The sequence below is a fragment of the Aotus nancymaae genome, unplaced genomic scaffold (assembly GCF_030222135.1).
Source record: "Aotus nancymaae isolate 86718 unplaced genomic scaffold, 86718_ANA_hifiasm-v0.15.2.pri h1tg000036l, whole genome shotgun sequence".
Lineage (NCBI taxonomy): Eukaryota > Metazoa > Chordata > Mammalia > Primates > Aotidae > Aotus > Aotus nancymaae.
The window spans coordinates 16,324,517-16,351,526 of NW_026988450.1; the positions used below are offsets into that span (position 1 = coordinate 16,324,517).

The 27,010-nt window shown below is 35.5% G+C and overlaps 1 protein-coding gene across 5 annotated transcripts in view; it reads right to left on the bottom strand.

Annotated features, from left to right (window-relative positions):
• PDE7A (phosphodiesterase 7A) overlaps positions 1-27,010 on the bottom strand; it is a 124,910-nt gene that overhangs the window by 43,561 nt on the left and 54,339 nt on the right. For 4 of the 5 annotated variants that reach the window (XR_001109134.2, XR_001109133.2, XR_001109132.2 and 1 more), the window contains exons 2-3: positions 16,283-16,343; positions 13,256-13,339 (exon numbers count right to left, since the gene is read on the bottom strand). Coding sequence is in view for 2 of the 5 variants with exons in the window: in XM_012463702.2 (XP_012319125.1) it covers positions 13,256-13,339; positions 16,283-16,343 (145 nt within the window). In the remaining 3 variants the exon portion in view is untranslated. Of the gene's footprint in view, positions 1-13,255; positions 13,340-16,282; positions 16,344-22,269; positions 22,452-27,010 lie in introns of those variants that run through there. The other variant, XM_012463703.2, reaches the window with a different exon arrangement.

Sequence of the window (27,010 nt, forward strand, 5' to 3'; positions counted from 1 at the left end):
ACTAAATGAACACTGTGACTTACTGATCATGGGTATTACTTCCAGTCACCCATTCTTAGTTTCTCTAAGCCAAATCATTAAAAATTGGATAGCAGGCGCATGTAAAAGACATGCTTTTCTCTTGCTTTTCCCGCCTCATGTTAGAAAGTAGACAGGAAATAGAAGCCGCAGGTCAAGGAAACAAAAGGCCTGGAGACCCAACACAATCAGAACAGCAACACTCCTGACTCTTCCACAGACTCTTCCTTGTCACCCAAATTCCATGTTTTCCCACAACCGATGTCACAAAAGAGGCCTTTAACAGAAAAGCCTCTGGCTCTTGCGACCAGACTACTACTTGCTATAATAGTCCACAAGAGGGAGCCCTGCAGCCACTGTATCTGCCACCTTAATACTGTAGATACCAATCATGCATTATCCTTGGAGATTATTGTTTGAATTTTTTTTTTTTTTAAATTCAGTGCTATAAGATTTTAACTCTAGTCTAGGGCAAGGTAATGAATGGTGCTGGTATTAAAACAAACCTGAAAGTGTTCTATATTCTAACCTTCCCTTTCTTTCTCTTAGTTTCCCTCAAAAACAACAGGAGTGGTATCTAAAAGCCTATTGTTAACATTGGGTAATTACATTTATCCTACATCTATGGGACTCATTTTCTTAGAAAAACTTTTACATTTAGCATGCATGAATGAATGGAGGAAAATCAGCTAGGTGTCTGGAGCAACGGTCATTAGCAGAGCAGCATGTGCTGATGTGGACAGGCAGAGCAGCAAACTACATGAGAACACAGAGGCTTAGGAGTTAGACACATCTGAGTTTGAATTCCAGTTCTGCCACTTTTACTAGTTTTGTGACATTAAACAAGTTATTTAAGGTCTCTAATCTTCAGTTTCTTGATCTATAAAATAGGCCTCACAAGACTGCTATAAAGATTGAATTAGATAATATATGCAGTATGTCTGTGCATTTTTGGCAAAGAAAAAATACTTAAAATTAACAGACATGGTCATTATGAATATCAAACATTTTTAAACACTTCATACTATTTATTTTAACAAAATCAGATTTATTTTTCATGACAGTATAACTTCACCCTGAAAACTAATGTACTGCAGAAATAACTGGAAACACTGAAAATATTTCAAAATACGCACATAGTCTCATTACCTTAAAATGAATACATAGGCCAGGTATGGTGGCTTACACCTATAATCCCAGCACTTTGGGAGGCCAAGGTGGGAGGATTGCTTGACCCCAGGAGCTCGAGACCAACCTGGGCAACATAGTGAGACTCCATCTCTTTATATTATATAAAAACTGTGTATGTGTGTGTATGTGTGTATGTGTGTGTGTGTGTGTGTGTAAAATGAATATACAGCTTAAACTTCAGTATGAACCAAAGAAATAAATTAGCCACTCATAATCTAAAAATTAGATCAATGTTATATGTATAACCAATATTTCCCCTCTTAAGCAATTCTATTGGTTATACATATAACATTGATCTAATTTTTAGATTATGCAGAATTCAATGTTGACTTTGAAAAAATTTAATAAAATAGGAGATATAAAACCCTATAAAAAGATTACTCTTATTGTTATGGATTAGGCATTATTACTCTTCAGAGCTGGGATATAGGATCCTATAGATATAGGATATACCAGATCCCTCTTATGCTGAAACTCAAGACGTTGAACATAGCCTAGCTTCTCAGTCATTAAATTCTTAATTCCCTTATTAAAGTAAGCTGAGAAAAATGAAAAAGAAAGTATACAAAGTCTTAATGCACTTCCTTCAAAACTTAACACACAAAATAAAGCCTTAAAGTTGAATTTCCAATTTCACCAAATTCCCAAAGCACAAGTAAAATTAAACTACCATTAAATTGTATTAAAGTCCAATACATATCGGTCAATACCGTAATTTATGCTATCAAGTTAGGGAAGATATCTGTAAGACAAAACACTCTGTTCCTTCAACTTTAGGACAAACAAGAAACAAAGATTAGTGGTTCTCAAATGTAGGCACTTCTGAACCACCTGGAAACTAGATAAACGTTTAAAAAACCTACACAGACATGGGGCAGAATCCTCTGTTTCCTAATACAATTCAATACAGCAGTGCTAATCTCTACAAGCACCACTTTGTAAGGAATTATAATAGAAAGGAGATAAGAGCATGGGTGACAGAAAAGACAGGAAAAAGGGACATGGAATTATTGTTTCCTGGGATAGTGCCATGAAATATTAAAGAAATGCTGGCTTTGAAACAACCTGATGTGATTTCAAGAGAAATGAATGACTGGGAACAAACTACAATTTAATAGACCCTCCAGACAAATAAGATCTTAGTCTACAATACCATAGCTACAGCACAAGCTGGCAAGCTCGAGTTTGAATGAGACTAAATTACAAATGATGGATAGTTGCTTTAGCAGACCAAACAGATAATGGCTGGAAAAAAGGATGCTTGGGAATAGGAAAGTAATGACCATGCAGTACTGTATGAAAGTTAAGATAAGAGAAAAACACTATAATGAAGAAAACTGCATGGCTGAGGGAAATGCTGAGCAAACAATTTGTACACCTAAAGAGGAAAAGCACTAAATGCTTCAAAATAAACAGAATCTACCCTTTATGAGAGTTACTAGATATTAAAGACTGAGATAAACTAAAACAATATAATCAGTATGATATAAGCTTTTATGAAACATGTTCTTTCATATAATACAACTAAGTATGAAATAAATAATTGAAATCTAATACAGTCTTGTAAGAAAAACAGGAAACAACTTCAAATCAAATGTACATGAGGAACTAAGGGAAATTTAGGGAAAATTCTGTATGCTTTCATACAGTCACTGTAATAAAGACAACATGAGACACGTGATTCAACAGATGGGTAGCAAGATCTTAGTCTACAATACCACAGCTACAAGCAGAGGCTGGCAAGTTAACCTGAACTTGGTTAACAGTTAATACAGATTATATGGAGAGAACTACAAACAGGCCCCTATAAAATCTAACTGCAGGAGATATATAACCATAGTCAATTCAATGCAAGAAAAATATACTCAGTCTCAACTAAGAGCCAGCAGGGGCCAGAGACCAGAAATAAAAAGATGAATAAAACTAAAAGCCTGAAGTTAAGAGCTTTTAGGCTACAGTGTAAATATCTTGAAAGGTTCCCCGCCCCCCCACCCCACCCTAGCACGGGATGAAGTAAACTGCTAAAATGAATACACAGCTCATGATTATGAGTGAAACATACTTACATGGACTGGAACATTACCGTGTCCCAAGAGCAAAAAGAAAATGGAAAAAAACTGCATTTGTGTGGCCATGAGAAACACTGTAAAGAAACATATTCCTTGTATTACATCTTGTCGGATGTTGGCAGAGACCAAGTCCTCCAGTCTGGATGACGTCAATGAGCTTTGGCAAATTCCATGAAGAGAACTGTCAAGCTGACAACTTCCATTACTATTTAATAATCATGCCAGGATCTTTCAAAAGAACACATCAGACTTTTTAAAGGGGATGTGGACCAGAATTATAATTCTTTTATGTTTAAAGATATTATTATTTAAGTTAAAAATGTGTAACTAAAAAATGATTTATTAAGTTTAAAGACAAATTTAGAGCAGACTAGAGATGAGTTTTTTTGCTTTTGTTTTTTGAGATGGAGTCTTGCTCTGTCCCCCAGGCTGGAGTGCAGTGGTGTGATCTCAGTTCATTGCAACCTCCGCCTTCCAGGTTCAGGCGATTCTTGTGCCTTAGCCTCCCTAGCCTCCCGAATAGCTGGGATTACAGGCACGTGCCACCACACCTGACTAATTTTTGTATTTTTAGTAGACACAGGGTTTCAACATGTTGGTCAGGCTGGTCTCGAACTCCTGACCTCAGTTGATCCACCTGCCTCAGCCTCCCAAAATGCTGGTATTACAGGCATGAGCCCCCACACCAGCCAAGAATGCTCTTTACTCAGATATGCACTGCTAACATTTGTCTTACTATTTGCAGAGTGTGTGTGTGTGTGTGTGTGTGTGTGTGTGTGTAACACCTAACTCTTTCTTCTGAACATTTGAGGGTAGGTTATAAACACTCTAGTTCTTCACCTCTGTTTTAGTCTGTTTTCATGCTGCTGCTAACACTGGTAGTTTATAAGAGGGGAGGCCTCACAATCATGACAGAAGGCAAAAGGCATGTCTTACATGGCAGCAGGCAAGAATGAATGAGAGCCAAGCGAAAGGGAAACTCCTTATAAAATCATCATATCTCATGAGACTTATTCACCACCAAGAGAAAAGTATGGGGGAAACTGCCCCTGTGATTCAATTATCTCCCACCAGGTCCCTCCCAGAACACATGGGAATTATGGAAGATACAATTCAAGATGAGATTTGAGTGGGGACCACAACCAAACCATATGAACCTCTAAACACTTCAGTAAATAATACCGTAACTTAATACAAGTTCCTATTATGAACAAGGCCAAAGTGAATGTCTTTGCACATACATTAACATTTATATATGATTATTCCCTTTGCATACCTTTCTAGTGGTGAAATCAAAGAGAAAAAAGTTTAAAAGTAATACACATTACCAAACTGCCCTCTACAAAGTCTGTAACAACTTGAACTTCTTCCCCCAGCTCCTTAGCTTATTAAGTTTCTAAATCTGATAGAAATTTGTTTAGATGTGAGGTGCATTGTTTCTTATGTTTAATGTTTCTGTGCTCAACTGATTGTCTTCATTTGCCTCTTGATACGCTTTCAGAAAAGACTCTAAAAGTCAGAACCTGCTGGACGAGAAGGCGTATAGCAAATCCTATCGTGAAGATAAATTTATAGGCCTTAAGAGAATAAGGACTATGACAATAACCATCCAAACCACAATAATTCATGGTAGAAAAAGACTATGGCATCTACATAATAAAACAGTTGATGTTCTTGTTAATTTTGGGGCCTGTAATTGCTCCTTAACTGGCCAGGTATCTTGGACGTCCGCTGGCTCACAGGATAATGTATCTTCATAATGTAAACCCAAACATTGCTTATAACAAACTGTACATATAAAAAAATCTTAAAAGTTCGATATTGTAATGTAGATGTCTATTTCTAGGTAAATTTAGTAAACAGAATATGTTCAACATGGAGAAAATCATACTCCAGAAACAAGTTAAAACTATTACAGCATCTAAAAAAAATTCAGCAGCACCTCACAGATACAGCACATAGAATAAACAAAATTATGAATAATAGTTTTAATAAATATACTAATATCATGTCTTTAACATGCTGATATCCATCTCCCTCCATATTTTAAGCTCTCTCTTTAAAAGAACTGACCCTGGGTAAAGGGTAGAGGATGGATCAAAGAAAAGACATTGTGGCTGGGCATGGTGGCTCATGCCTGTAATCCCAGCACTTTGGGAGGCTAAGGCAGGTGGATCAGCTGAGGTCAGCAGTTGAAGACCAGCCTGGCCAACATGGTGAAATGCTGTCTCTACTAAAAATACAAAAATTAGCCAGGCATGGTGTTGGGTGCCTGTAATCCCAGCTACTTGGGAGGCTGAGGTAAGAGAATCACTTGAACCTGGAAGGTGGATGCTGCAGTGAGCCAAGATCGAGCCACTGCACTCTAGGCTGGGCAACAGAGCGAGAATTTGTCTCAAAAAAAGAGAAAGAAAGAAACAAAGGACAGATATCCTGAAAGCAGGGATAATGGTTAGTTAGAAGAACACCAGAATAACCTCAGACAGTGGTGATAAACGATTAGTTTCAGGAGGAGAAGAGATAAGGAGGCAGAGAAGAGATGAATATGACAGACTATGTTAGCATACAAAAATCCAAAGAATTTAATGAGATTGGATTTAAGTAACTGAAAAAACAGAAACAGACAATTTTACAACAGGAAAATCAACAGTGAGTTTGGGGTAAAAGTAAAGAGGTGCACAAAATAAGTGGGTTGAGGAGCTGTAAGCACAGAAAATTCTAGCTTCAATGAATTTAATACACATATCCAATTTGTTTTGATTTTGCAATCAAAACACCTCCAAACTATTTTTATTTTAGCGCGCATGTAAATTTTTGTATCAACAGGAGAAATAGTCTTATTTTTAATTATATACAGTAGAGGACACACTATAGTTTTCCAAAGCTTCAGTACCTCTTAAGGTTTGAACCCATCCTGCAAGGTTGCTTTAGTGTTTGTACCTTTGCCAAGTCTGAGACAATAGGAAGTGAATGGGTTTGTGGCATAAATCACAGGTGTCCTAATCCAAGGAACTTTACAAAGAAGAGGGGTAAAAAAGAACAACTTTGCCTTCACAGAAATATATCTTCAACTATATCTTCAACTAGTGCAACGGAGAAAAGAAATACCCCACAAGGAAGAAACCTTAAGATTCATATCTGGAAAGAAAAGAGGGATAATCCCCCTGGTCATTAAGTCCAAGGCAGATCAACTTTACTGTGCATAAACTCAAGCCTAGGGTTAAACTGGCTGGGCGAGGTGGCTCATGCCTGTAATCCCAGCACTTTAGGAGGCCGAGGCAGGCAGATAACTTGAGGTCAGGAGTTCAAGACCAGCCTGACCAACAAGGTGAAACCCCCATCTTTACTAAAAATACAAAAACATGAGCTGAGTGTGGTGGCATGTGCCTGTAATCCCAGCTACTTGGGAGGCTGAGGTGAGAGAATCACTTGAACCTGGGAAGCGGAGGCTGCAGTGAGCTGAGATCAAGCCACTGCGCTCTAGCCTGGGTGAAGAGTGAGATTGTCTCAAAAAAAAAAAAAAAAAAAATTAAGAAAAAGTTTTGTAAACTAACTCCTGCAGAGAAGAAGTTCAGGCAAATGTTTAGGACAATCAGAGGAGTCAATGGAAGAAAGGAAGGCCTGAAGATGACTAACAGATTTTAGCCATAGCAGGAGCATGTATTCATTTCTCTGATTAGATCACATTTCACAAAACACACTAGATTACAATTTCAAAAAGAATTCCAAGCTGTGTGATAAGAAGAACCTATTATAAGCAGCAAAGAATAATGCATTCTTCTCTATTTAAAAAAAACCCTCTAAATTATATTGCCATGGTGGGTTAAACAGACATATTCTTGTTTTGTAATAACTACAGGACCAATTCTATAGCAACAGTCCATTTTCAACTACAACTTACAGTCTTACACATTTGTCACCTTTTATGAACAGCATGATGAGATCGAGAGGATAATCTGCTGCTCTTAACACTGAGCTGCCTCCAATGTTCTAAATACCATACTACAAAGCTTCCAAATCAGTGGATCAGGATATAAGTATAGGCACCAAAACCTCAGGCCTGGTTCTGCTTCATGTTATTTTGAACCGTTTTTTGTCATTAAGTTTCATTTATTATCCAATTTCAGCTTCTTTATCTCTTAAAAGGAACATTTAACCCATTTATCTTTATTAGTAACACTGATGTGTTTGGTCTTCCCTCTCTTATCTTGTCTTTTAGATTTATTTTATTTGCTCCTGGTTTCCTAGTGAATTAGATAGTATACATCCTATTTTAATTTCATTAGAGATACTTCTAACAATCTAATCATTTTAATGCCCCACCACCACCAAAAAGTCCCTTATGCCCCCTATTTAAAACTTCTAACATTGTATTTTTCAAATTCTCTTATTTCACTAAATTCAGTAAGTTAGGGGGTAGGCTGGAGACTCCAAATACAATTGTACTTTTCTTTATACAAATATCATAATTTAGACTTTTTACTGATTTCCTTACCCACAGCCAATCCTTATTTATTCCAACATCAAAAAATATTTTTACTTAAACTTTCCAATGAGCAATATATTCACATTGAGTCAAAATTCAAAAGGTCTACAATAAAGTTTGCTCCTCCCATCTCCTCAAGCCACCCAGTTTCCATCCTGGAAGCAACCAGTGTTAAACCATTTCTGCTACATTATTGCAGAAAAACTATGTATTGAATCATCCTTCCTTCCTTTCCTGAGACAATCCTACTATGGCTGAAGTATTATTCCTTCATGCTGTTAGAAATCCTCATGCTAGTATTTTAAAAATATTTTTTGTACTGACATTTGTAGTGAGAATATTATACTTCTAAAAAGTTACATTTGGTTTATAAAGTTACTCTGAATGGTTCCCTTTTTGTAATCTGAAAATTTAAAGAGCTTTGAAACTAATCACCAATCTCTTCAAGATCTTAAATAGTTTGCCTGTAAAATCCCTGGCCCTCAGGCTTTTAGAGAGGTAACTCTTATGCAACTTTCTCTAACACGTTGGTTCTCAGGACTCTCACACTCTTAAAAATTATTGACAACCCAATAACTTTATGTAGGTTACAGCTATCAATATTTACCACACAGAAATTAAAATTTTATTATTTAAATGTTTAGTTAATTTAAAAATATATAAAACAAAATTTATTTGAAAATATTTAATGGCTAAATAGTATTTAAAAATATAAAATATTTATTACTGTAAACCTCTAACATGTTAACATAAATAACATTTTTATTAAGAATAACCATATTGTTCAAAACAAAGAAAAATTTAGTGAGAAATGTTTGGCTGTTTCTCATATCTGCTAATACACTGAATGTACTGAGACATCATCAAGCAGCCTTAGAAAACTCCATTGTATCCTTGAGAGAGAATAAAAGCGAAAAAGGCAAATAACCTCTTGGCATTACTAAGAAAAGTTTTAACCTCACAGACCCCCTCTTGAGGATCCCAGAGCACACACTGAGTATTGCTGAATTAATTTATGTTTTCTTCGTTCAGTTTTGATAAACTGTAATTTTTAAGAAAATTTTCTGGATTGTACAAGTATTCAAATATATTTTTGGGGTCAAGTAAAGTAATCCATTTTGATTCTTTTATTTTCTCCTTATCTGTGGTATTTTCCCCTCTTATTTTTTACTTTGTGTATGCATGTTAGCTCCATTCAGCCTTTGATTAAGTTAGCTAGCAACTTACTTGTTTTATTGCAGACAACCAGCTCTTAGTTATAGAGTTCTACTTTTTTCTTTTTTTGAGATGGAGTCTCGCTCTACACCAGATTGGTGTGCACTGGCATCATCTTACAACCATGCCCGGCTAATTTTTAGTAGAGACAGGGTTTCACCATGTTGTTGGCTAGGATGGTCTCGATCTCTTGACCTTGTGATACGCCCGCCTCAGCCTCCCAAAGTGCTGGGATTACAGGCATTAGCCATGGCGCCCGGCCATAGAATTCTACTTTTATTTTAGTTTTCTAGTTCACTGATTTCTGTTTATCTTTACCAACTACTTACTTTATCTTAGATGTATTTTGATATTATTTTTCTAACTTTTTGAGTTGACTACTTAGTTGACTTATTTCATTCTTTCTCATTTATGCATGTAGTATTTTTAAGGCAATGAATTTTCCTGTAAGCATTGTGTTAGCTGAATTTCATAGGTTTTCATGTAGTCTTTAATTATCACCTTTTTATGGTTTACCTCTTTGACCCAATAAGTATTTATTTCAGAATTTGAAAAATTTCCAGGTGACCAGGATTTTTTGTTTTCTAGCTTTGCTATTAATTTCTAGTTTCAGTGTCCTACTTCTTTTGTCAGCTGCCTCTCTTGTTTCTTCCCTTTTCTTTGCAGCAAAATTTTCTAAAAGAGTTGTCTGTCCTTGCTATATCTAATTTCCATCTTTCTGTTCTCTCTTAAATTCACTATAATTTCAGGCTTCCCCTACCACCATGTCCACATAGCTAAGTCAATCTTATTGATTTAGCATTCATTTTACTTGAATTATCAGCATAATCTGGCAAAGTTTATCAATCAAAATTTATTTTTTTTTTTAAATATACGGTGTGAACAGGGGCCAAGATTCATTTTTTTCCCCCTATATGGGTATCCACTTGATTTGGTAAAATTACTATTTCTACACATTGCATTATTTATCTTCTACCCACTGCATTACCAACTTGTCACAAATTAAATATCCATATACGTGTGGGTTATTTCTGGATTCTACAGTATGCCTTTGTCAGTCCTTGAATAATATCACTCTGACTTAATTATTATTGTTTATAATAAGTTTGATATCTATGAGATGTAAACTCTATAATTTGGTTCTTCTTCCTAATTGTCTTGGCTATTCTTGGCTTTTTCAACTTTTGTGTAAGTTTTAAAATCAGCTTGTTGATTTTATTAAAAAAAAAACTGCTGGGATTTTCACTGTGATTTCACTAAACCTATATAGATCAACTTAGGAAAGAAGAAAAACTGACATCTTTAAATACTGAATCCTCCAATCCATAAACAACAGTCTATATACTTCTATTTATCTTTACTTTTTCTCTGTAATGTCTTATAGTTTTCTATGCAGAGTTATACATATCTTTAGATTTACCCCTACATATTTGATATGTTTTGATGTAAATTCAAATTATATATTATCTCAATTTTCTCAGTTACTTTACAGAAATACAACTACATACTTTGTATCCAGGAAGCCTGCTAAATTCACTTATTAATCCTAACAATTTTCTAAGTACATAACTATGTCATCCATATAAATGATACTTTTTCTTTTCTAATCCTTACATTTTAATTTCTTTTTCTTGCATTATTATACCGGCTAGGATCTCTGCCATACTGCATAGAAAAGATGATGAAAGATAGTCTTAATTTTTCATCTCAGAAAGAATGTTTTAATATTGCACCATTAAATATGATGTTTGCTAGTTTTGCAGGTAATGTTTCAGACTGTTTAAGTTTTTTTCTGTTCCTAGCTTGCTCAGAATTTTAAGGAAGAACAAATGCTGAATTTTAGCAAATGTTTTTCTTAGCATTTGGTCATATTGGCATTTAGCACTGCCATTTCAGCATTATTGTATTAACCTATCCATAACTTTTCCCCTTTATTCTATTAATATAGTGAATTACGCTGATTGATTTATCACTGTTAAACCAATCTTATACTCCTGGAAAAATATAAATTGGGTCAAAACATATTATTCTCCCTTTGTGTTATAGATATAATTTGGTAAGATGTTATTTAGGAATGTTTCATCTATATTCATGAGCGATTTGGCTGTTATTTTCTGTTCCTGGCATATCCTTGTCACGTTGTAGTATCAAGATTACATGCTAGCCTTACATAATAAATTGTGAAGTGTGTCCTTTTCAGAGTTTGTGGATGACATTTTTAGTTTGACAGTTTATTTTTTTCTAGCACATCAGAGTTATCTTTCCTTTGCCTTCTACCTTCTAGTTTCTGTGGGAAATGAAAAATCTGTTTCTAAAAAAAAAAAAAAAAAGAAAAATCTGTTTCTGGCAATCTCATAATTGCTCCTTTGAAAGTAATATTCCACCACCCCTCATTATTTTTAGTTCTTTCTCTTTGATTTTGGTTTTCATAGTTGTACTACAGTACACTTGGGTGTGATTTTCTTTTAATATTACTCTGCTTGAGATTTATACCACCTCCTGAATCTGTGCTTCAATGTCTTTTATCAACTTACAGAGATTTCTCAGCCATTATTTCTTTAAGGACTGCTCCTGCTACATTTTCTCACTCCTCTCCTTCTGGGATCTTAATTACCTTTTCAAAACATTTTGTGCCAGATTAAAGAATGGGAGATTAAAAAGGTTTTGACCTTGTACCCTTTGACAATTGGGGTGGGGAGAGGGCTGGGTCTTCTTTCCATGACTCTGAGCAAGCTGTGTGACACAGCTAATCAACAGAATATGGAAACGTGGTGCTATGTCAGGTCTAGGCCCAGATCTTCAGATACTCTGAGTCCCCACACTTCCTCTTTCTTGAAATGCTTGCTCTGGGAGAAAGCAGATGTCATGTGATTAGTCCAACTACCCTAAGACTTCCCTGAGACTGCCATTTATGGAGAGAGAAAAATGCTGGCACCACACCTAAGAGTGCAGAAGCCATCTTAGAGGTTCCAGCCCTAGGAGATGACATGAGAGGGACCAAAGGCCCTGGACATAAGGCTCCAGTGCCACTATCCCAGCCATTTTTAGCTCTCTAAACCATTGCAATCGAAGACCAAGACACTGTAGAGCACAGGCAAGACAAACCTGATATACTCTGACTGGATTCCTGATTCTTGGAATCAAGAGCATTAAAAATAATGGTTGTTTTGTGCCAGTAAGTTTTAGGGTCATTTGTTATTGGGAGAGGTAATCCTCCTCAGAGGCCCTGAGTGTCCCTGCACATTCTTACTGATGTTTCAAGAATGCAAAGCCCTGACTAGTCTTTGCCTAGGACAATGTCCCAGGGCTGTGTTTGCAGCTAGCAAACTTAAGGGATGAGTAACGTCTCTGTCCTTCAGGTGGCTAGAAACATGAGTCACAGATCACCTTAATGTATTCAGTAAGTGACATATTTCAAAGCTGGGATTTATTTCTAAGGCATAGCACTTTCGAATTCCAACCTAAGCCTGAGTGGTTTATCAGCACCAATCTTCCAACCTTGCTGGGCTGTAAACACCTGTTTTTGTTTCTCTAGCCCTAAGTGTCCATAAAAAGCTCTGCTCATCTTCTCTCCACCTTTCCCAGAATCAGCACATGCTACTAAGGAGAAAAGTGGCCTTATCTCTCTGCCTCAATAGCATTCAGATAATATTTGCATACACATCTTTTATATTTTGCATAGTTTTTCTCATTTTTTTAGAGTATCAATCCAAATTACTTTAGCCAACATTAGTGAAAGTTGAACTCCTCCAGAAACAGATTTAATATGTTTAGTATTTAAGGCATTTAGAAGTTGTTTTTCCCTTTCCCTCTATTACAGGCCAGATCCACATAGAATGTTTGTTTTTGAAATAGGCATTCTACGAAGCATCTTTAAAGGTGATGTACATTTTCAAATAAACCTATAAGATAACACCTTGTTAAACTACTGAAATACCTTCGTAAAATATCATTTGCACAAAAAACATTTGATTTGAAGTAGCAAAGACAAACCATTTGGAATAAAACAACTTTTTAAAGAAGAAAACAATGTAATAAATTAGAAAGGAGAAAAGCTCCATCAACTTTCATATTTTAGTATCTTCCTCTTCTAGCTGTCTCTAAGCATTTACTAATGTTACCTAGAAATAGTGTCATTTACATGACCTCATTTTTAAAAACATTCCAAACATAATACAGTTTCTTTCTGGTATTTTTTTTCCCTTAGAAAACAATGTAATTTTATTAAAAGTTGAAGTTTAGTGAAAGTCTAAACTTCATGTCTACCAACACTTACAGTGGAAAATGCGAAAATCAATATATGGGTGAGAACCTCTTCTTTCTGATTCAAATCCTGCTCGGCTCCTTACACGTACATCTCCTGGAGATAATCAAGAATAAAACATAAGTATATAAGGTTGTCATTTGGGAAGAAGCTTCCATATGCAACAAAGGTCCACATGGTATCATACTCATAAGTAACAGCCCACTGATGATACATGTGAAACCAGGTAGTTGAGAGCTGATTTATTTGAAAGGGTTCACAAAATTTCAGTAATGAATTGTAAGGCTGAATGAATAGTATTTTTTTAAAAATCTACCCCTACAACAATAATTACAATAATCTATATTTTAATGAGTTAAGACTTCAGAAAGATGATTCAAGTTTATAAGATGACCTAACATGTTATTCACATGGGCAACTTAAAAAAAAAAAAGGCCATTGGAAAACAGTATCTGTTTTACAGCAGGTTGAAAATCCTCAGCACAAAACTTGAGAAAGCCGCAGCAAGAAGCAATATATCATATTAAGAGCTGACTCTGTGCCTAGCACTATACTATGGGCTAAAAGGGACATGAAAAACGTAAAATACATTACTCATTTTCAAGCAGTTTACAATTTCATTAATGTATAAAAACTTTAAATGTTAAAAGACTTTGTTGTAAAGTTAATCTGATTAATCACTCTTTTCTCACTGACAGTGGGTGCACCCAAGGCCTTTAGCTGAGCCTTAAACTTTGGTCTTCATAAGCTCAGTGTTGTTCCTACATGTGCCCACATTACTTCCAGATTTATTTCTCTACACAGCAAAATAACCATAGCAACCATGTTCTAGACACTCTTTTTTGTGTTTTACAGGCATTCTTTTCTTTTCTTTTCTTTTCTTTTCTAATCCACCCTCAGAGATAGGAATCTTAATTCTCATTTTATAGATTCAAAAACTTGACTTTGAGAAGTTAAATAGCATGCTCCAGCCACAAAGCTAGTGCAGAGGGTAAGCCAGGATTTAAACCTAGCTCCATGGGTTCCAAGGACAGCACTTTTCCCACTACACTTTTATAGCCTCCAAATTCATAACCTTTAAATCTTCAGCCTCTATCCCTGTGCTCTTGCAATTTTGCTTGCCTAGAGGGCTCTCCTGCTTACTCTGTTTCTTTCAGTAAGACCATCATTTCCTCCAAGGCTCACTTCATCAACTATAATTCCATCCCAAAATGACAAGTCACCTGTCCTGTGGCCATTCCTTCATGCTGCAACAAATGTTAACACATCAAGCACTGAGCAGTGAGAAAAATACACAAAGTCCCTGTCACTGTCCTTATGAAGCTTATCTTTTTGTGTGATAACACAAATAATAAATACCAAATTTTGGTCTATGGAAGTTGATATGTCACACAAAGAAAACTAAAGGTAAGAGGAATAAAGAGAGGACCAGGGGAGGATGACTAATTAGTGCAGTCAGAGAAGGCCTCACTGAAAAGGAGGCATCTGAACAGGGACCTGAAGGAAGTGAGGCAGTGAGCCAGGGAGGAAGAGGCTTCCAGACATGAGGAAGAGCCAGCGTAAACTTCCCGAGATAGAAGCACGCTTGGCACAGTCAAGGGCAAGCCAAGAGGCTGGCATGGCTGGAGCAAGGTGAGTGAAGGGAACCGGTGTGGGTGGGGTGGAGAGACAGTGGGGTCAGATCATGCTGGATCTTCGCGGCCATCAGAGATTTCTGAACAGAAGAGTGAGATGACAAGAGAGTCAGGGAACAAAGGTAGATGCAGGGCCTTCAGTTAAGGAGTAAGTAACAAATGTGGTGGCAACAGCATTGGTGTGGTGAGATTCTGGGTGTATTCTAAGGTATCACCCAGTAGGATATGTTGATGAATTCAATATGGAGTATGCAAGAAACAGGAAGTCAAATATGACTCTGAGGTTTCTGACCTGAGGACTGGAAGAAGGGGGTTATATTTACTGAGATGGCAAAAGACTGCAGAAACAGACAGACATGGGAAACAAATGTTTCGCTTTAGACATGTTAAGTTTGAGATATTTATAACACTCATAGGGAGATGTTCTACAGAGTTAAAGAAAATATGAATCCAAAGCTCTGTCTTAAGGACAGCAAAATCCTGAACATGTTTGTTAGAGAAAGATGGAGAAAGCAAGGAGAAAAAGGCTGCACATTTGTAAAGGAAAAATATGTACTGGAGTAGAAAAGAATTGAGGCAAGTAAGGCACACAAGATAAATTAGAGGACAAAAAGGAGTAAGAGTTAAAATAGAACCTCGGGAAACACTTCAGCTTGAAAGTATGAAAAGGAATTAGTGAAGGTGGCAAAGAAAAAAACAAAAGTAGGTGAAGAGTAAGGATGGATCAATATCATAAAGTTGAGGGAGGAATTCTGAGCTGAGGAGGAGTCGTGGGAGAGTCTTCTAACAAAAAGTGAATAAATTTGCTGTTGGAATCTTAATATGCATGTTTAATAATATGAGTTAAAATGCAAGGATGAAGGAGACATGGATGAAGACAGAAATCTGGTACAGAGAAAAAGAAAGAAAAAAAATTAGACATATATATGCACATATCTAAATTCATTTTACCTTGTGGAATTGAGTAACGTATAAAAAATTTAAGCACCAGAACTAGAAGAAGTCAAATGGTCTTCCTTGCCAGCCAACTGAGAACAGGACTATCTGAGGTGTTTCATGGCCTCACCTTTGTCCACACTGGCATTCATCTATTTGGTATTTAGCCGCTATAAATCTAAGACTATTTTCTACGAAGAATATTCAAGATGCAATTTAAAACTGTGTACTAATGATAGTGTCCCAGGTACTAAGCCAAAGATTTCTCAATTACCTATAACTCTAAAATACCTCTCTTTATTCACATCACATTCAATATTGGTTTCCAGAGTCTAAACTCCATTAGGTAATAGGATATTTCTGCTACAAACAGCTATGAAAAGCTACCTAACGAAAGATACCTCAAATTCAAATAACAACAGATAATAAGAAAATTAAGTGATATTGGTACAAAATAAATAATGCTTACCTAGCATACGAATGTATAATGCAGTCTGATCAGAACTGTCATAGGAAATAGCTCCACGCCTCTAGAAAAAAAAATACATTATATGATAAATATAAAATTCAAACTCAATAAACATGTACTTATCATTTATTATTTGTGAAGCACTGTGCAAGAGAAGTTGGATATACAAAACGAAATTAGATATGGTACCTGTTCTTGAAATCTCTGGGGTAGGAGGATGACAAATTGCCATACAGTATGGTTAAGAACTACCATAAAAATGGACACAAAGCGAGGCACATACAGCCTCTCTTTGGAAATTTAATCTGAGTAAGTTGGTAAAGGTTCTGGGGTGACATTTGAGTTGACTCAAAAGGGACTGATAGAAGTTGCCAAATATTAATAGAAAAGAAAGGAAAGGACAATCCGCTGGCTTTCCTGATGCATCTCTTTGGCCCCCAGTCCATGCTTCACATAAAAGCAAAAGTAAGCATTTCAGCTTCTGCTCAAAATTGTCCAAAGGCTCCCCATCACACTTAGGGCTCCCCAAGCTTTAATTTCAAAGAGTCCTCTGTGACCTGCCTACCTCTGTGCCCTCATGTACTTTGGCCTCCCCCACTGCTAGGAGACAGCCAAGCTGGCCTCCTTGCTTTTCCTCACCTATACCAAATATACAGCCTTTCCACTGTTCCCTTCTTACCTTGCAGGTTCTAGACAAAGCGTCATCTCTTCAGAGAGGGATTCCCTGACTACCAAATCTAGAGCCACCTGGAACCCAGCCTCTTCCACAGCTCCCTATCTCAGTCCTCTGTGTTGCACGCAGCCAACGTTATCTTGTCAATGTGTTACTAAAATAAAAGCTCCACAAGAGCAGAAACTTTGTCTGTCTTAGTCATCACTGCATCCCTGGTTTCTAAAACAAGACCTATTATTTAGTAAGTTCTAAATAAAAATTTGGTAAATAAATGACTAAATGGATTTATTGCAAATAAATAAGTAACAACTGATAAATAAATTGATGAATACATTAGTGATTAACAGAATGGATATAAATGAGGATAGATTTAAAAATGAGGAAGATAAAATTGACCAAATCAGGGCTTAGGCAAAGAATTTAAGCTCTGTGGAGACAGGGACTTCAGTCACTGCTATATTCCCAGATCTAGGATAAATCCCAACATTTAGAACAGTGCCTAGCATGTCAAAAGTGATCAGTAAAATCAGTTAACTTACAAGCAAAAACATTTCTTTTAAGTAGTAATAGGTCAGCCATGGTGCTGCACACCTGTAATCCCAGCTACCTGGGAGGCCGAGGCAGGAAGATCCCTTCAGCCTAGGATTTGGAGGCTACAGTGAGCTATGATGGCACCATGGCACTTCATCGTGAGAGAGTGAGACCTTGCCTCAAAAAAAAGGAGGGAGGGGATAAATGAACTAGCACCATGGGATATTAACAAAGTAGTGTGACACTGCAAATAAATAGGGAAAATAATCAACAGAGACTCTAGAAGCAAATCCAAGAGTATAAAGTGATTCTGCACATGATAAATACAGGACTTAGAATCTGGGGCAGAAATACTGATTTTTAATAAATAACATTAGATTACATGGTGCTATCTAGAAAAACATAAAGGTGTATTACTACCTTCCCACTCCAAAATACATTACACATAGAACAATGATTTAAATGTTAAAAATTAAAGCACAAAAATATTAAAAGAAAACAGGACTGTATTTTTAAAAATCTTAAACAGGAAGGCCTTTCTAACTATCTCATAAGTCGTGAAACATTGACAAATTTGGCCACTTAAAAGTTAAATTATGATGGCAAAATATATCATAAACTACGTAAAGAATAAACTTCAAACCCAGAAAAATGAGTTCAGCTGATACAACAAAGGGCTAATTTTCCTCTACTATCCCCCACCAAAAAAAATTTTAAGTGCCTTACAAATCAATTAGAAAAAGACTAAAAAGCTGTAGAAAAATAGGTAGGACATGGACATATACTATTCACAAGGGGAAAATAAAACAATAAATACAAAAAAATGCTTGACTTCATTAACAAAAGAAATACTTATTAAAGCAATGAAATTGTATTTTTACGTATCAGATTAATGATCCTCTTCCCTCACAAGACTCTGGCATGGAATTTATAACTCCTCAAAATATACCTACAAATCTCAAGGAAAACAATCACATTTTTTTACTATTATTATATTGAAAATGTACTTAAAGCCCTCACTTGGATTTAGTGTGCAAAACAACTACCCAAAACATTATTATATCTTTAATGCTTATCTTTTAAGAGAAAAATATCAATTAAAATCTTACATGATTTCACAAGTTCTAAAAAAAAAACCCACAGTTCATGAAATATAAGAGGAAAAAAATTTCAAACAAAAATAAAATTCTATCACTACTGTGTGTCTCCAAGGAGGCTGAGGGACACAGAGATAGGAGAGGGGCTTTTCAATGTTTATCTTTGTACTTTTTGAGTCTTGCAGTGTGTATAACTATCATATATTCACAAAATAAATAAAATTAAAATCAAAAAATAAAATAAAAATCTACTACAAAGAAATCTACAAAAGAAAAGCATGATCTTAAATCCCAAGGGACCAAATCATATAGAATACACTCCTGGTAACATGCTTAAAGCGTCTTCCACTAATAGAATATCCTAAGGAAGCCTCCTGCAGTGTTTCATGGTAGTTATTCTGGAGCAAACAGCCACTGTTAAAAGGCACCACTCATAGCTACCGTGCAAATCCCCTCCCCATGATATTTAGCTTACTAGATTACAGAGGCCTCTCCTTAAAACCACCAATCTAGGGGTAAACCTAGTAGCCTAGGAAGGGCATATGTGGCAATAAATATTTCTATCAGCTACGGCAAATTAATGAAACTACAGATAATATGTAATAGTTTGTCATGACCTATTAATTTGCTGGTATCCAGTAATAACTTAGATAAATAACTTGTCAAAATAACTTTAAGCTGTTATCTCTAACAGTTCTCTTTAGGAGGGTAGCTGACATTATTATTATGATGATTTTTGTAATGTAGGAAGGGTATTTACTACCACAGTTGCTATTTAGAAAGGTAAAAATCATATTTACCACTTCACATATTAAGAATTGTAAAAGACTGACCAATATTAGCTCTCTGTTAAATATCACAAAATAATATTAAGTCAAAAACTGGGTAATGCACATAGTCTAGATAATGCCATGGCATACTAAACTTAGGAAGGTAATAATTTTCACATTTATAGAAGCACTAATTTAGATATTAAAATGGTACAGTCTGTATTAATCTTAGTTTATTAAGCAAAAAAAGCAGAGTTTAATTTTAAAATAGATACAAATTACATAGGGCTGTGCAAAATATCCAAGTTACTCTATTTCATTATAAGGTACTAATGTAAGTAAGCCTATTCTACAAATACTTAGCTTAAATGCTATACTGAACTACAAGACATCCTGAGTGATAATCATTCATCTACCCCCTTAAGAATTAAAATTAAAATGAATATTATTAAGTTCTCTCACTAGGTAGAATAATCTAAAGTAGGCAGGTAGAATAATCTGCAGGAACTCTTTGGAAAAAAAACTATAAATTATGAGTTATAACAAAAATTTGACTTCCCTGTTAGAATCATGTTGTTTTAAAAATAATTATATCTACTTTTATATAAGACTGCTGCACTTGTAACAAAGATTTCTTTAAAGATTACCATTTTAAAAACCATATACTACTAGAATTTTCTTGTTAATATCAGCAAAACAAATTTCATCAAAATCCTGTGTCACACTGTCAGTCTCAGAGCTATCACCCACATTCCCACCTCACTTCACCAGTGAATGGAAATAACTGAGAAGCTTCTACTCGTGACTTTTCTAATTTAGCCATCCTGGGAACAGCTTGTAAAGCAAACTAGTATAGGTCAAAACATGGGCGAGGCTGAGCTAATCAGAAACTGACAGCAGCAGCATAAACAAGTTAAACTGTAAAGCACTAAAGGACCCACTGCCTCACTAACAGGAGTTCTGAGTGTCCTAGTAAGACTCACCTTGAATCAGGGTGAATCATTCTTCCACAAAAGATTTGACTTGAAGGTAAATGATAAAAAGTGCAAAAGTTGTTCCCAGTATTAGTTAATACATAACTTTTAAAGATAGACATGTTTTAAAACCCAGCAAAGATATTTTAAGTGCCATTGTTTTTATTTTGTTCCAAGTTTTCCACTAAATGATTTATTGAGCAAAAGTGAGTGCATTTCCATTACATGGTAAGAGTAATAATATATTAACTAACACTTGCTGTGCTCCTACTTTGTGCCAAAAAAATGTTCCAAGTGTTTTCACACAAAATCTCACTTGACCCATACAAGATCTCTATGTAGTAGTAGGTTTTATTAGTTACATTTTGCAGATTCATAAACTGACGGTTAAAGGGCTTAAACAAAGGAGCACTGAATAAAATTTTTGGCAACATTACTGAAAAAAAAAAATAATATAGCAAAAGATGAAGCCCAGCCAAAGTTGTGAAGTTCCTCTGACATAGCAAAATAAGCTTTTTCAGAGTAGTCATCTTACTTACATATGCTAGAAAAACATGCTTGTACTTGAGTGGCTAATGTATTCAAATATTGCACTGATCTACCAAATAGTATCCTTCCCATTTTCTTCCTTTTTAAACGATTAAAAAAAAATTATCATTCTTTTTGTTTAAAAACAATTTAATTTTTTGGTGGTCATTAAAAGAGTGAAGTCTAGAGGCCAGGTGCAGTGGCTCACATCTATAATCTCAGTACTTTGGGAAACTGAGGCAGAAGGATTGCTTGAGCCCAGGAGTTTGAGACCAGCCTGAGCAATATAATAAGACCTCATCTCTACAGAAAAAAATAAAAAAAAAAAACTAAAAAAGTAAAGTCTCTGAAAACACCCACAAACAACTAATGTATTATTAACATTAACTTGACCTTCATTCAATAACTTGGCAAGTCAATCCTTTAAAAACGAGTAAATAGCTGTCAGTGCAACAAAATTAATTCTTAACTTTTAAAACACAAAGATTTTAAAATCTGAATATATTATTTTTCTTTAAGAGATTTCCTCAATCATAGTCACTAAGAAAAGAACACTTCAAGTTAAGAGATAATTATGCTTAAAATGTTATGTTTAAATGTGGAAAGTTACATAGCAGGTATTAAAATCTTGCTTGAGAAAGAAAATTAACTTTATAGAAGCTTTGTTTCTTAGTTAAGTGATGGCCTTAAAAATTCAGTTTCTCAATCTAGAAAGACAAAAGTTGTGAGGTAGATGAACAATAAAATCATTTTTATAGAAGTATAGAAAAAATAATTTTAAATATTTTTACTTTCGTTTTAGACCCTGTCCAGATGGCAAATGGTTAGCTAACATTCTATCAAGAATTTCTCAAGCATGACGTTTAGAATTCAATTTCAAAAACTACATATATATAATCCTACATTTATGTCAATATATTACAGATAAGGCATATATTTAAGCAATAGCAAGACCTTAAGGGAGACCATGATAGAGGGTGGTTTTTCATTTTTTAAAAATTTATAACTGTTTAGAAATCCTCAAAATTATACTTGAAATACACAAGTGTTGTTAAATTTTCTGAGAATGTTTAAAATATGTATACCAAAAGTATAATTTAATTTTGTAATCTTAAAAATTAAACTTCTTTAGTCATAAAAACTTCTTTAAGGCAATGATACTGAGGAATGCTGCTTTGATACTGAGGAAAGATGCTATAAAAAGCCCTTAAGAAGGAATAATGTGGGACAAGAATAAAAACTACAAGTAGTAAATTTAAGTCCTTTGGCCGACAGAGGAAACTCACAGCTCTTTTAATCACAGAAATAAAAACCGAGGTAAAAGGGGAAGAAAATTGTCGAGCTACTTCATTCCTATCAAATATGTAAACTAATAATGATGAATGTCACCATCCTAAAAATAAAGATGGCCTACCTTAGAGGTGATCCACTTGATAAGAACCAAGGCCAGACACCAGATCAATGTAATTCCCATTGGATCAATCAAAACCCCGCTACATAATCTCTCTCTTCTACTAGGGAGCAAGGGAAACTTCTTAGGAGTCTAATAAATAACCAGCTGTCCTGAGGCAAAAGAGAGGGGACACTGACTGCCTTGGACCTCAAGCAGCTGCCTTCCAACAGTGATCACCTGACTCCTTTGGGAATGCACTACCCAGCCAGCCTTCTTACCCAGCGCATGTTTCACCACAACCCCAGGGTTAGGGTAGAACTGCCTAAGTAATGTTGGAAGAGGGGAAGGAAAAGACTTTAGTGAGTGCTGACCTAACAGTCTAACAAAATGTAGACAAAAGAGGCCTCAGGTTAGCCTCAAACACTTCTATAATCTTAGCACTAACAGAGTGCCTTAAAACAACTTTCAAAAAATGTTTGGCAGTACTAAAAATGTCCTCATTCTTTTCACATAGACCTGTTTCACAAGCATAGTGTCCTGTGACATGTTAAAATATTAGTGCATTTTATTCCATCTTTTCAATTTTTAATTGAAATTTGTTCAACTTCTTATTTCTTTTAGAGATAGAATTGCTTTATGAATGTTAGAGGCTATCTATGCTACTTACCATTATGATTTGCTCATTTTTGACTTATTGAAAAAAAGCTAGTCTAATAGTGCATTTTCAAATAATTAAGGACATACTATTTTCAAACCCTAACTGCAATCCAACTTAATACTTTTGGTACAAATCTTGTTCTCATGGGTGTGAATGAGCTTTCTAATAACAAAGTGTGCCTCTACTCATCCATCTTCATGACCTAGAGGCTGCAGATAATACTGCTGAGAAAATGCCTTTGGTGAAACATTCATTCAAGTATTCAGCAAATATTTATTAAGCTGCTAATATGTACCAGGCTCTGTCTCAGATGGCAGGGATGTAAGCATCAAATAAAAGCAGACAAGGTTCCTGACCTTGTGGTGCTTGCAATTTAGTTAAGAGTCTGCATTTATCAAATCATGTAAATAAACACAAAAGTGCAACTGTAACAAGTGCTATGAAGCAGAGATAGGAAATGCCAACAAAACCTGAATCTGACCTAGTTAAGAGGTGACGGACTTCTTCCAGAATACGTAAAATGACGCTGAGATGAAATGTGATGGTGCAAGAACTGAAGACAGAAGACAGATCGTGCAGACAGAAGAACAGGCATGAGGGCCAAAGGGTGAGACAAAACCAAGCCCAGCAAGTCTGAGAGACAGAAAGACCAGGGTGGCTCAAGTGCAGGGAGGAGGAGCCAGATGCTGCTGCAGCCCTGAGGAGCTGAGGCCAGGCCCTACATGGGCCATCTGGGGATGTCTTGTCTGAATTCCAATCTGCTAAACTACTTTAGCAGATTCTGCTTTTTAAAAAGACCACTTTGGTCAAGTATAGAGAGGTGGGGTAGGGGATAGATGAGCTAGTCAGGCCACCGTTGCAGAGTTCCCACAGAGAGGTGAAGATAGCTTGGGCTCACTGAAGAAACTCAGGAGTGACTGCAGTCCATGACAAGACATCATCCAATTATTAGTGTACACAAATGATGATCCTAAAATATCTGAAAAGAACCCAAACAGTTCAAAAATAAGGTCATTTTCATTACCTAATCCTCAGTGCAAAGAGTTTATTTAAAGATAAGTCAATTCCAGGCTTGTCAAAATGAAGTGTAAATTAAATCTATAGGTGTAAATCCAAATTTTCCTAACTTGAAACCATTCTTAACACATGGCCACAAACTTTTCACTTCTTGCTACAGAACTAACAAGCTGTAATACTAATCTTTGCACAAATCCAGATAACATTTTTATTTCTGCCATGAGACTAGCTTTAATATGAGACTGTCAAGGTCTCTGATTACTCTCTCTTCCAGTAAGGTTCTAGTAACCAAACTTGAAGGATGTCTAGGCATGGGACAGAGCAGCAGAATGTATCTTAGGCCAATGCTCAAGGGAAATGCTAGCGGTCATCTGTAAGAGGCAGCAGCCTGGGCCTTCGGCTTGGAGGTCATTCTCTGCCCCTCCGGCCTGGGCTATACACTCCAAATCAGCCTACTGCCTCCATGCTTGGCCCAGGGATGTTACCCTTTCCTCCTTCACATTCTCTTCCTATCAACTGCTCAAAGAGAGTCAAGTTTTGAAAAGCAAATACGAGATGGCTATTTTTGGTACAATACTTAAAGAATCATAACTGAGATGAAGATTTAAAAAGAGGCAGTAAGAAAGGCAGTTCTAAAAGTTGTCTCACTGAAATGAATTTCTATCTAGATTATTTCTACCATCTCAAAACTCTACTGGGCTTGAAGTTGAGAGCCTAGATTTATTTCCCAGCTTTAGTGTCATGAGCAAATCACCATTTTTCTGTGCCTTATTTTCCTCCCCTTCATGGGAGGTAAGTGGTATTTATAAACGAATAGCTAGCTTGTAGTGGACTCTCAACAAATTTTAGCTAAATCAGAATTAAATTCTACTGTATTTGAAACCTAGAAATGAAAATGCCCTGACCACTCTAGCTTCACCTTAACTCTAGACCTAACTGCAATCACAAAGGTTCATGACAGAAACTTGCACTGTGTTTACAAGTGCACTAAGAAACCTTCTTTATCTTCAGCAGGACTGGGCTCTTGGCTTTCATTTCTCATGCTAGTTAATAGGTTGGCTCCCTAAAATGGTTCCCCCAGCATCCGCTTCCTAATTTCTACTAATGTCTGACATAGTAATACAGAAATAATCAAGACACAATACTCCAAGATCAGAGTATTTCCTATTAGAACAGAAACAGCTATTGAGTTTATGCCTAAAGTCATAAAGCCTTTATCGCTAATGACACATTTACATCACTCAAATCTTACAAAAATCTCAGGTTACAGTTTTTCTTAAAGTAGTAATCTCAACTTTCTCAATGTCTCAACCTAATGGCTGTAAAACTTTTTCTTATTTTGAGATCTATTTAGTATTACTTATCTTGGTGATTTATAATTAAATTTTAATAATAATAAAATTTCAATAAGATGAAATAAAAACAAATGCTGTTTCAAATTAGTATGAAATCTCTTTTACAATAAATATGCTTATAATTCAGGTAATTCTAAAAGTTTATTTTTCCTGAGTTGAATCATGTATTTATTATTCTATAAAGTTACCTCTTTTACACTAATAATAAATGTATTCTTTCCTCTTCTACACTAATAACAAATGTATTCTTTTACATTAACTGTTTTTGTAGTTGTCTCAAATCCTTTGTAAAACATGGCAAAGTAAGAATAAATCAGGTGACTATTCCAGAAGAATTAATGCATAGGATACACCTAAACTTTCAAAAACAGAATTTGATACCTTAAGAAGAAAGTACAAACCTTTTTGCCTTTCTGGAGTTTATAAAGCTAATATCAGAAATTGAGTTAAAAGCAGACCTCACTATTTTGAGTGTGATCAATAGAAAAAAAAATATGACTTTGTTCATTGTTTCTTAGAGAAGTAAACCAAGAGAAAATTTTGTCCCCAGGGCTCTCTGCCACTCACAGGACACCTGTCAATCTTGGCAATAGCCTTCAGTTATCCATATAGAGACTCGGCATGTCCCTCTCTTGCCCAAATTAGGCTAACCTCATCTGCATTGACATCAGTGTCTATAATTTTGGAATCCCATCGACAGAAATAGTCTATCACAGAGTTCTTTATACAAATGTAGTGTCTGTAGAGAACTATAACCAAATTTATGACAGAAAAAATGTGAACACTATAGTAAAAACCCTCCAACTGTGCTCTCATCGTTTTGAATCCCAGTCCACTTTAATAACAAGTAATAAATCCGAGTAAGGTTTTGGTTTACTCCTTTTACTAAAAACCAAGGCTTATTATTCTTCAAATGATATGAATTTTAAGTGACATGAAACTAAGAAAAAAACTCCCATGACTAATAAAAAAGTATTTAAAAGCTATGATACTATGGGAGTTTTGCCATTCAATTAAGACCTTTCTATAATACTGACTTAGAGCTCTGAATTTTTTGTCATGTAGTATCCCAATATTTCATGAAAATGGCATGGAAATGATTCCTCCTAGAAGAGAGAAGTTAAAAAAACACTTTGACACTTTACCAATAATTCAAGTCTTTGGGTCCAGAAAACATCATCTTATGATACTAAAAGCACTTAGAAAAGTCTCTTGTGGCATTCTTAAGAACCAAACAGAGCTCCATGCTACAATTAGGAACACTCCTAGCTGAACAAACATACCCAGAGATAAAGCATTTGGGTGGAAATACCTTCCCACCCAATTTTTCAAACTAGTGTTAGAATTCTGAGGTAACTAACAGGACTCTGCACTGGATCTTGTCTTGTTCCACAGTTTATTTACTGGCATGTAGATCAGAAAAACATGTATCAAATCTGCATATAAAACACAAAGGGTGTATCAACAGGCTGAATTACAAAAATTTTTAAAAATTAAAGGTCTAACAATATGGTGAATTACAAAAATTTTAAAAAAGAATTGTCTGCATTTTAATACAAAATAAATTGCATACCTATAAAACAATGAAAATGTTTTAAAAGTTTTTTTTTTAATAAAAAAAAGCTAAGATGTTTAAATTATAAATTAATGAGAGCTAATAAGTGAAGACAGTCTTAGAAGACAATGGGGGCAGGTATGTTTCCAAATCAAGGATGCTCTACTATCCTCAATA